General features: G+C 41.7%; 1 protein-coding gene across 2 annotated transcripts in view; it reads right to left on the reverse strand.

The window, feature by feature from the left end:
- MRPS9 (mitochondrial ribosomal protein S9) overlaps nucleotides 1-10,700 on the reverse strand; it is a 46,702-nt gene extending 36,002 nt beyond the window's left edge. For both annotated transcript variants that reach the window (XM_037897901.2, XM_043536571.1), the window contains exons 1-2: nucleotides 10,314-10,700; nucleotides 2,367-2,546 (exon numbers count right to left, since the gene is read on the reverse strand). In XM_037897901.2, the coding sequence (XP_037753829.1) occupies nucleotides 2,367-2,546; nucleotides 10,314-10,397 (264 nt within the window). In that variant the 5' untranslated portion in view covers nucleotides 10,398-10,700. The remainder of the gene's footprint in view (nucleotides 1-2,366; nucleotides 2,547-10,313) is intronic.
- Between the last annotated feature and the right edge of the window lie 1,453 nt (nucleotides 10,701-12,153).

Consider the following 12,153-nt stretch of genomic DNA (forward strand, 5'->3'; position numbering starts at 1 on the left):
GCACAAGCCTCTACCGCATGAGCTAAAAGCCAACTGGCTCTTAGCTAAGGCTGTAGAGCAAACTCATTTTAACTCTCCCTCTAAGTGGTCGCAGTGCAACTAGATGGGACAGAACACCACACCCAGAAGGTGTGTGGGTTACAAAAGCTCATTTCCAGAATGAGCCCATTTTTCTTTCTAGTGGGGAGCTCAGTCATTTTGTACAAATGGCCAGAATATCCCTTGGGGATCTGTGTGCAGAGGGATCTTCCATCTTCTACATGCGTATTTATGGCATATATGCATGCACGGGAAGAGAACCCACGCCCCAAACAGTCCTGCTGCCCACTTCCTGAGCTCCTATAGAGGCCTGTCCTCGAGAAACAGGCCCATGTGTGGAAAGAAAACCTGGACTGCAGGGAGGGAGCTGAATTGTGGGTGAACATACAGCCTCCTACTACCAACCCTTGCAGGAAATCAACACAGAAGTTAATACAATCTCCACACTGTGTGAGCTTACCAACAGTTTTTTTACTAGTTTGTGCAAGCACGTCATGCAAATAAACAAAGACAAGCTCCGTTACAGGTGAAGAGAACATTTGCCAAATTGAGATAAAATATTTAGGGAAAGAAAATTTTATCATTTAATAAAAGCCAGAACAAGCAAAGTAAAGTAAGTAATTTGTTAATCACTAAGGCCTCAGTCCTGCAAATTGATTCACCAGTGCACATCTTTACCTCAACAGAGTCCTACCGAAGTCAATGAGACTACATACAGGTGACAGGTGTAAGGGTCTGCAATGGTGTTTCTATCTCCAGTGGTACTATCAGGACATCAATATCGAAACATGCCTACCACTGCTTCAAATGCAAATAAAATGTAAACTATAAAAATAAATACAAATGTTAAATTCTCACTGTCTCAAATCTAAGCCTCAATATGGATTCAGAGTACTAGTGTCCTTAAAAAAATAAAAAGGGCTGTAGGCATATGACTGCTCAGAGCTCAAGACTTTTAACCTTACTGGCAAGGAGTAAGTCCCCTTTGTTTGCTCAGGCCTTTGCCTGAGGTGAGCTGGATGTGAAGAGTGTGGTGTCCAAGAGATTAGCTAGGAACATTGCTTTTTGAGTTTGTGATCTTTATAATAAAAGTCGGAAAGCAAAGGATTGTCATTTGTTAAGAGAACCAACTGTTGGCAGCATGCTGTTCATTTTTATATTAATTGTTTTTACTGAGGAAAATTCATACAGAGAATCAAGCACTGGGTGCATATTTTTTTATAAATATAAATTAAAATAAGTGAAAGCTATTGTATGTCTTGTGTGAAAATCACCTATTGCATAAACAGCAGCTTATTTTACCAGGCATGCAATGAGTGAGCAAAATCAAGTTTAAAATAAATGGGACTAGAATTTATTTGGCAAGATGTTCTAATTAATATCTTTTTGAACATAAAATTTGTCTAGTATTGGATTTTAACTTGTTGGAAGATTAAAAGGTTTGACTATTCTTTGTTGGTTGCAACTACTTGTAAATCTAGTCATTTGTTTACACAGAAAACTTTTTTTTTTATGATTAAGAAGTCAAAAACAGTTCCCAATCTTTTACAATACACTTAGCACCCATAGCAGCCTAAACAGTTTATATTAGCAGAGAAGAGGTAAGAAAATATCCAACCAAATATTTTAACCATCTCAACCTGAAGGACAGAAAAAGCTGCTTAACCTTAAGTCTACCTGATTCCCACCTGCAAGTCGTTACAGGTAAAGCAGTAGGCATTTCCTCAAAAACCATTGTATTTCCCTGGTCCCACAGTGGCCATAATGCAGTGAGCTCAATTTTCTCTTCTTTGGTTCCATGACACACTGCTCAGTCATGAGACTTCATGGGAGAAGGGGGAGGGTGTGTGTGTGTAAAAATTACTAAGTAAAATTGAACCAAAGTGTTGATTGTGAAATATCCTGTAAAATTTAAATTTGCATCATCAACTGCTGTGGTATCATGCAGGAAAACCTGACCTAAATATACAAAGCAGGTCAAATGATGAGTATATGTTTTCAAGTGCTATATAAACCTTTAGAGTGGTTCTTATGGCCTCAGATCAAGGGGATTATCCATTAGTAGCTTTAAAGAGAACCTACTGTGCTTTAGCAAGATATGGGTATACAGTTATATACTGCCATGTCTGACCTCACACACATAGCAGGGGTAGAATCTCTATTCACAGCCACAATTGCAATGTTTGCAATGTATAGTAGTATTCTTTCTTATTCTGACAGTTTGATTAAAATTCACGGAGAGCTGAGGGGCTCATGCTGAAGTAAAGTGCTTTCAATATCTGAAACTCTATAGTAAATGACTTCTCCAACAGAGCAACTGTACTTACATCAATATCCTCTTGGGTAAAAGTTTCTGGATCTTCCCCCATCATGTTGGCTAAATGTCTTTTTCCTAGGTTGAACTCTTCAGTCTGGTTTTTAATAAAAGCCTCTGTATACTTTTCAGGTCCTGAGGCTGCAATGTTTCTCTTCTGCACTGCTGTAGTGGTATAGATTAGTCTTAATGTCTAACGAAAAAAAAAAAAGAATATTAAAGAATTGGTACAGCAAACTCTAAGCAAAATTATTGGCATAAAAAGGGAAATGTGCTTTGTGCACAGTAGTGCAGAAACTAAGAAAAGGCACTTTTATTCAGAAAGTTGATTTCTTCTAGTTGCCAAAGACCCTTTTACAGATGTGTTCAAACAGTTTAATCTTTTTATATGAGAAAATAAATTGTGAACAATGGATTGTCTTTTTATCAAATGTATGTACCTATGTTTAAAAATGTTAAATCAATTTCAAACAGTTTGTTTTCTGTGACATACACTCAGATTTTACTAATAGAATGAAATGTAATTTTACATGTGACGAAGTCTCTGATGAAAACAAAACAACAAATTTTAGGCAAATAAACCGCTTAGGCACTGTAAGTAAACAGTGACTGTATTCTTTTATCTCTCTGCACACAAATAATCTCAAAGGGTTTATATATATTTATATATATGTTCACAAAGAGAGAACTTCTAAATGAAGCATGAATAGAACTGCAGACTTAATTCTGCTATCCCAAGTGCAATACAACAGCGTAATTGAACTACTAAGGTATCAAGTTTCCATGTTGCCCTGTTAAAGAAACAAAGAAAAGGAAATTAGGCACAATGCATTTTTGGGACAGTGAAATAGCCTAGGATCCTTTCTTGCACTGAGAACCATACAGGGGCACCCCGGAGCCCACCAGTTACTTTAATTTTACACACATAGGCTTAGGGGTGCACTCATGTGTTTTTCAATGTTGGAGTGGAGTTAAAGTCTGTGTCCTACAGAACTCTTTCTTGTCCTAGTGTTGATAACAGAATTGAAGAGTTCATAGTCTGTACAAGACCACATCTTTATTGTGTTTCTCTACAACACCCAGCACAACTGGGTCCCAACCCAAACTGGAGCTTCTGTGCGCTACTGTAATACAAATGTTAAATGTTGATATTAGTATTACAAATGTCAAACATACTTGGTCTTGTCCCTTCCCTACAACAGGGATATGCAGATATGAAGGCAGATGAAGCAATATTTCAAGCACATATTAGAACTGTTTGATGCAATGGGCTTTATACTGGAGACTAGAAAGTTACTAAAGTCTTCGGTTTCTCCCCTCACTTTCAGACAAAAATCTTTATAACATCTAGAAGAGAAAACCTTTACACTATCCTAACGGGTAATTGTAGTCTGCCTACCAAAAAATCTAGCTGCAGTTTCAACTGGATATCCTGTTATCTTCTGTGCTAAACCTTTGTGCAGTGTTGCTGTGTGATGCAAAATAGCTACTGCAATTGGTATGGTATCACTCCATATAAACCGGTTACTTTGGAACCATTCAGTCTCTTCATTATACCCATCCCATATCTCCCCCCTGAACACAAAAAACATGGCATGAGGTGACTGCTATTGCAATCCTTATCCTTAAACCTAGTGTCCATAGACCTAGATGGAGTTTAACAGTAGATCAGTTTAACAGTTCACCATCTACAGAATGCTATCACAAAAGAGTACATCCATGGAGCTGAATCAGTACTCAGGCACACAATGTACGTCCTAATGCACCATATAGGACAAGAATTATGCTAAGAACACTAAAATGAATTTTTAGGTATAGTCAGCCATCATTCTAGAGGCAAAAAGCTACTAAATTCATTAATTTACACAAGGTTGCTGTTTTGATTAAAATAAAATAAAAATGAATATTCAAAGTCTGTAGAGCAGTGTTACTCAAAGTGACGGTCCATGGACCGGTGCTGGTCCGCGAACCATCGGCTGCCAGTCTGCTTGCACGTTGGGGGGAAAAAAAAATGCCGGTCCCCACACCAGATAGCTTGAGAAGCACTGCTGTAGAGGACATTGCTTCCCATCGTAAGATATTATCTGCACTTCCTAAGAAATCTTATTAGGACTTTTTGGATATTTAGGTTTAAACACTGACCATATTTTGACTGAGCAATTCATCCCTTTGCCTCTTACAACCCTCTAGGGGAATTCCTATCAACAAATACTAGAGAACTTGGTTCCAGCTCAGAACTCATAATCCAAGGAACACTTGTCTTTGGCTTTTGTGGAAGACTATAAGATATGGCTAGACTGATTTGTTTTTCTTTCACCAAGATAATCAGTGGGTAAGACAACTGTAATTTCAATCAAGCACTCTGCCAGAGAAACAGAAGCATCATTGACAGAGCAGTAATGTCCCAATTTTGGCTTAATGCCAGTTTTTATGTACTACTTTATGTGTCTTATGTCAGTATTAACAAAGCCTCGCTGCAGTCAAATTATTCCATAAACCAAACTGAGAATTGATGACTGGAGTTGTCTATGGGGGAAGAAAGAAGTCACAAGAATAAAAGAGCAGAGAAAGGAACATTTTGGAATGGAGAAAATATCAGAGTTCTATTCAACAGGCCATGCTCAACAGTGACCTGAAGCAGTTATCATCTGACGTCTGGTCAATTGCCTACTGTGTGAACTTGTGGTCTCACTGTACCTTCTGGTGTCTATGTGACCACATTAAAAAAATAATAAGCAAACTAACAAAAATTTAAAGGTAGCTAATTAGCAGCCTTATTGCCAGCTGTAGAAGAGAAACCAAAGACTAAACGGATTTGTCCTCTTGCTTCTTGGAGTGTTCTCTTCAGGTCAGGATTTAAAAATCTATATTTAAATTCAGCATTTTGAGTTAAAAACATATATGAACTAGAAAATATATGACTAGATACAGCTTAAACATTTCAGATATAACTGGCAACTACAAACTATACACCCAACACAAACATATGTGTGTAGTCCCACTGAAGTAATAAGACTACATACATACATTTATTTGCAAAATTGGAACCTAAAGCCTATTCTAGCTTTCACTGGCTGCTAATGGCAGCAACAGGCTGAAACTACAAATGGTTATTGGCATGAAGTAGGGATCTACTAGTCATGTTCCTTTTCTGCTGGCCATACCACTTTTCCCTGCCATGCTGACAGCAGGAAGTGGGATTGGAATAGGAGCATCTATACCAGCTCAATACCGCTTTGCATTGGAGTAGTGCTCACAGGATCATACGGTGCTAGCAGTGTGGTACAAAATACTGCACCAGATAGAAGAATCTGTCCTTCTGTTACATTTTTTGCAGCACTGTTAACCCAAGCCAAATTCTAACTAGGGTAATTACAGTCTGCCTACCCAAAATCTACCTGCAATTTTAACTGGATATAGTATTCTTTATTTCCTGAGCTAAACCTTTGCGTAGTGTTACTGTGTGATTCAAAATAGCTACCGCAATTCAGCCCAGGTCCAATAAAATAGGTCAGTGGTTCTCAAACTGTGGGTTGCGACGCTGTTTTAATAGGGTTGCCAGGGCTGGCTTAGACTTGCTAGGGCCAGGGGCCAAAGCCAAAGCCCCACTGTTTGGGGCCGAAGCTTGAGGGCTTCAGCCTTGGGCAGTGGGACTGAGATTACAGGCCCCCTGGCCTGGGGCTGAAGCTCTTTGGCTTTGGCACCCCCACGCGGGGTGGCAGGGATCGGGCGGGCTCAAAATTTAGTCCCACCTCCTGGGATCATGTAGTAATTTTTGTTGTCAGAAGGGGGTCGTGGTGCAATGAAGCTTGAGAACCCCTGAAGTAGGTGAATTAATCTTTGTATATACTGCATGAGATGAAAAGGATGATATGAATGTAAGTATTTGGTTGTTTTTTAAACTGAGGTATATGAACATGGTCTCTAATAAAATCTCTGCCAACAATAAGATGATAAAACAGGAGTTTGAGACAAGCCTTGAATTTTAGTACTGGAAATCCCGCTTATTCCCAGTTTCTGCTGTATGTTTCAAGCTCTAGTGAATGTCTGGGAGAGAGAAACGCTGAAGTAGCTCTAGACATTATCTCCTAGACACTTACTTCAGGAGAAAATGCTATTCACTCAGTCTTACTTTCCATGCATACAACGAGTTATTTGTAATTCTTTTTAATGAACATAAGAATCCTCATTACTAGGCCCAAGATTGCTTTCTCTCTGCCATACGTTAAACAGGATACTTTTGTATTACGCCTGTCATTTTTTATTGTAATTTTCCCATTTTTTTCTTTTCCCCTCAAGCTATTCATATTCTTCTTGTTTAAGTTCATCACTAATCAAAAGTCCCTGGACACAAAACTGTTCATAATTAGAAAACAGCCTCTTATGCAAATTAATATCTATTGTATAGAGTACCTCTTCTGGGATAAGAGTACAATTTCATGGGTCATATGGGTAAGAACTACAAAGTGAAGTTGAATGCTTCTCGTATTTAAGCCAAACTAGAAAATACTACTCTAAAATAAAGGAAATTAGAGGCTTGTATTTATTATATACTTCATAAAGTGTTCTTGCAGATAGTATTCTTACCATTTTTAAAAACAACTCTTGTTAAGAAACTCCTGAAACAACAGAATATTCCACCAGAAAAGAAACAGCCTTTCCTCCAGCCTACCACAATTCCTTAACACTCAGAAACTAATTGCTTTTAGATTATTTTCCTTTCAAAAGTAATAGCATAGAGGTCTAAGTATCAGGTTTGAAATACCTATGGCCTGTTTATTTACTGTTACATCAATTTTCACCTATCGAACTCTACTCAAGTCAGTGAGGATAAATGGGCATAAAACTAGTGATTAATACTGAGTAGAGAATCAGATCCTCTGAACTCCCTGGAACATGGTCAGGGTTGACTTACTCCACCATACTTCAGAAGTCAATTCTGCCCATTTTACCAGAGTGTCTGTGGGGGTATCAATACAAAAGCTTTGTTTCTGATATGTATTTTGTGAAGCACTTTAGGATCCTTCACAATGAATCAACAACAAATAAATAATTTTATATTTATTTTCACATTGGCTGTTCCAAACCACTTCACAGGAAGCAGTATTTACTTAAGTGAAGTGCTTCTCTGAAAGGTGACTAAAAATGGTACCCAGTCTATCTGCTCCTTGTGTGTATTTTGTCACAACTGCTTAAGTCAGTGAGAAAAGAAAAAAAATATTACTTTTCATTACTGTCAGCCCTTTGGAAACAACACACCACTGAAGTGAATTGTTTTTTTTCTCCAAACAGAACTGTTAACTAAGTTCCAATTAGAGGGCTACCTAGACAACAACAATTGACACCTGGGTTGTGCAACCAGTGGTTGTGAATCCTACTCCCCATGTCCTATATTCAGTTAGTCCATGTACATATATGTATGTCTGTAATGGGCAATTAGTTAATGGTTGGCTTCAGCAATAAGGCAGAAGGGTTTATATTCCTTATACCTTTTTAACTTATCAAAGGTAATGGAAGATTGGGATCACATAAATATCAGAGTCTTTTTTTTGATCCTGATAAGCTTTTGGACTCACCATCTTGTGTCAGGTTACTTTAAAATAATTATATACTGTGGGGGGTGGTGGTGGTGTTAATTTAAATGCACTGCTTCTCATTTTCACACATGGTCTTCTCATTCTCGTATTAAGAGAAAGAGTAAATAGGAGCACCACTTATGTTTTTTATATTACTGACTGGGCTGCATCCTTAGCTCGCTTCGCTCCACCAAAATCAGTTGTGTTATGTCAACTTACATAGGGATCTGACCCATTATTTCTGTGCTGATATCAGATACTTTCTTCAAGCCCCACTCTAACTAAACAGTCCTAATCTTTTCAATCTCTCCTCATACATAAGTCTATCCAGTCCTCTGATTATTCTCAGTACCTGTCACTTGGCCCTTCTACATTTTTGAGATGGGCTGACCAGCACCAGACACTATTTTCAAACTAAGAGTCTGCAATCATTATAATAGTGTTACAATATTCTGAGTATTATTTTTATTCCATTCTCTGTACTGTACACCTTAATATTTTATGTTTCTAACTACCGCTGCACACTGAAGTGTCCACAAGGACACCAAGTCTTTTTCCTGAATGGATACGGCTAATTTAGAAACCAGCAATGTGTGTAAATAGATCCAACTGCTCTTTTCCAATGTACATTATCTTGGATTTGCCTACTCTGAATCATCCGCCATCTGTCGCCTAATTGCTTGGCTTTGTTAGGTCACTCAGGAGTTCCTCAGTTTTCACCATCCTAAATTATTTTGTCATTTAAAAATTGTCACTTCCACCCTCTTTCTAGATCATTAGTGAACATATTATATGTTTTAATATATTTATAATACAGTATTCAACATCAGTGCTAAAACAGATCTCAAGGTTGATTTACACTTGCTTTTCAAACTGGAAATGCAAATTAGAAATAAGTCAACTTTTTAACAATGAAAAGATTCTCAACTCATCCTTGAAGTCTTTCAATCAAAGATTCTGGAGTCTTTAAAGAGATGTTCTAGTTTGCCCCAACTTCTTGGCCTGGTCAGCAGTCGCTTACATAATAGAGAAGAATAACTCCGTCTCCACTGCATGAAACCCTGGGTGAAGCGCTTTGGCCCACACTTTGCAGGAAGCCAAACCAGATCATCACACTAGTCTTTCCAGACTTAAAATCAACAGTCTTAGGCTATGTCTACACTAGGGACCTTACAGCGGCTGTACCGCTATAAGGTCTTCCATGTAGCCGCTCTTTGCCAGCAGAAAAGAGCTCTCCTACTAGCATAATTAAACCATCCCCCACAAGAGGCATTAGTCATGTTGCCAGGAGAGACTCTCCTGCTGACATAGTGCTGTCCACACCAGCACAGTTGTGGGGTGTGTTTTTTTACCTACAAAAGTGGTAGCCTAAGGCTTTGTCTGTACTATGTCTACACTGTTCACCTTACAAGGTGCGGCTGTGACGCTACAGCCGCAACACTGTAAAGTAAGCGGTGTAGGCGCTCTTTGTCGCGAGGAATGAGCTCTTCTGACAACAAAATAAAAACACCCCCACCGAGGCGTGGTAGCTTCGTTGCCGGAAGAGCGTCTCCCACAAAGCACTGTCCACACCGTGCTTTTCATCATTAAAAGTTTTGTCATTCAGGGTGGGTCTTTTGTGGTTTTTTTTTTTTTTTTTGCACTGCTGAGCAATGGACCGGTTTATACGGAATTACTCAAACCAGCGCAACTGTTCTGCACGCCCCTATTAGTTTAAAGCAACTGGTTTAAATGTCCAGACGCAAGCCAAGGCCACTATGGGCACTACAGCGGCACAGTGACTGCACGGTGCGGCTCCCTATGACGGATATCTCCTACAGCAACAGGAGCAGTTCTGCCGTGGCTAGACTCAATCCACCCGTCCACACGGCAGTTGCTAGGTCGACAGAGGAATCCCTAGGGGCCGGGGCTACACCAGGGGGTTAGGGTGGCCTAACCACGGCGCTCAGCGATGCGAACGGTTCACACACGCCCCAGCCGGGCGGATCCAACTGCTCCGTGTATCCCGGGGCTGGGCCGGCCTGAAGCCGGAGAGCCCCCGCCCCAGCGAACCTGATGCTGGGACCGCCCTCCGGACACACGGCGATCCCCGCCCAAGGGCCCAAAACAGCTGCCAGGCCGGCTGCCCTCCGGCCAGAGCCCAGCGTCCCCCCGGCACCCGGGAGCAGCGATGCCGCTCGCAGGGGGGGCCGGGCAGCGGCGGGGTCCGACGGCTCCTGCACCCGCCCCCCGCGCAGAGCAGGCCGGCGCGGCGCGGCCTGGCCCGGCTCCCCCCGCAAGGCTGGGTCTGGCGAAGGCGAGCCAAACACGGGCCCCTGCGCTCGCGTTTCAACGGCCCGGTGGGCGGGGCCGCTCGGTTCCTCCCTCCCCTCCCGCGCTCTCACCTGTGCGCGCGGCGCCTCTGGGGCTCTGAGCGCCGCGCTCCAGCCGCGGCTCGCTCGCAGCACGCGCCTAACGGCAGCCGCCATGTTTGCGGCTCGAGACTGTCAGCGTCCCTGAGCCAGGCTGATCGGGGTGGGGAGGAGCCGCGGGAAGCGGAGAGAAAACAGCTGGGATTGGCGCAAGCGCACTGTTGCCACTTGACGCTTGTAAGGGGAGGCGCTTGGCCAAGAAACGGCCGCCCTCGCGCTGAGGATTGTTGGCGAAAGGCGGGATTTGTTAGTCTCACGTGATCCTGGCGGGACAGCGGGCGAGGGGGCGCGCGCCTGTGGGCGAGTTTCCTTTTGTCGGGCGCTGTGTCGCTCTCAAGCCGCCTTGTTCATTCCAAATGGAATGTGCGCGCGCAATGTGGGCTGGGCTTTAAAAGGGCAGGGTCAAGGTTAATGCTCCCTGCGGAGCCTCTGCTGCACAGTTCACCTCGCTCTCCTTGAAGTAACAGGCCTGGCTGGGGTGCCGGAGTGGGAGAGAGGGTACCACCTGGTGCATTGTTGCTTGCCCCTTGTTTTATCTCCAGCCCTATATCTGGTGCTTGATGTCCTACCTCAACAGGCATCATGTGGAGAGTCCCATGAGTTGTACACGGTAACATTCACCTTACTTACTCATTCCTCTAGGCTTTCCCAGTTCCAGTGATTAGGCCCCCAATCCTGCAAACAGGTAGCATATAACTACTCTTGACACAAGGGGATTTGGGCATAAAGTTACTCCTGTGCATAAATCTGCTCAGGATTGTGGTCTCACATTGCAAAGGCCCTATGGCAAGGATTCTCTTCATCTTTGCCTTGCATGGTATGGAGCATGCTGTAAGTGCTTCACAAACAATTATAACCTGCTGTCATGACCATAAGAACGGCCATAGTGGGTTAGACTAAAGGTCCATCTAGCTCAGTATCCTGTCCTCCGGCAGTGGGCAATGCCAGGCGCTTCAGAGGGAATGAACAGAACAGGCAATCATCAAGTGATCCATCTTTCTGGCAAACAGAGGCTAGGGAAACCATTCGTGGCTAATAGCCATTGATGGACCTATCCTCCATGAACTTATCTAGTTCTGTTTTGAACCCTGGTTCAGAAGGTATTGGCCCTTGGCCTTCACAACACCCTCTGGAAAGGAGTTCCACAGGTTGACTGTACATTTTGTGAAAAAATACTTCCTTTTGTTTGTTTTAAACCAATTAATTTCATTTGGTGACCCCTAGTTCTTGTGTTATGAGAAGGACAAGGATAAATAACACTTCCTTATTTACTTTCTCCAAACTAGTCATGATTTTATAGACTTCTATCATATCCCCCCTTAGTCGTCTCTTTTCCAAGCTGAAAAGTCCCAGTCTTTTTAATCTTTCCTCTTATGGAAACTCTTCCATAAACCTAATCATTTTTGTTGTCCTTTTCTGAACCTTTTCCAATTCCAATATATCTTTTTTTGAGATGGAGCGACCATAAGATTATATAGTTTTGCACCAAAAGTTTAAACATGAACATTTTTGGCATGCAGAAGTTCTCCTGTATTTAGAGTTGTTATAGTCTTCTGCTGAACAGGGTTTCATAATTAATATTGTCACCACCTCTGTATATAGGTGGCAAGTCTTCAGAGCTAAGAGGAGCTCATCACATACATACACATATATATAAAGCTAGAGCTGGTCAGAGAATTTTGACAATAACATTTTGCCAAAACAAAAGAGGGGGAAATGACATTTTCAGCATTTTTCAAAAACTTTTATCATTTTCCAACCAGCTCTTAAACAGACCTCTCAAGGCCTCGTTTTTAGGAGCACTCTCTGCTTG

This window comes from Chelonia mydas, chromosome 1 (genome assembly GCF_015237465.2).
Source record: "Chelonia mydas isolate rCheMyd1 chromosome 1, rCheMyd1.pri.v2, whole genome shotgun sequence".
In the NCBI taxonomy this organism is placed as follows: Eukaryota; Metazoa; Chordata; order Testudines; family Cheloniidae; genus Chelonia; species Chelonia mydas.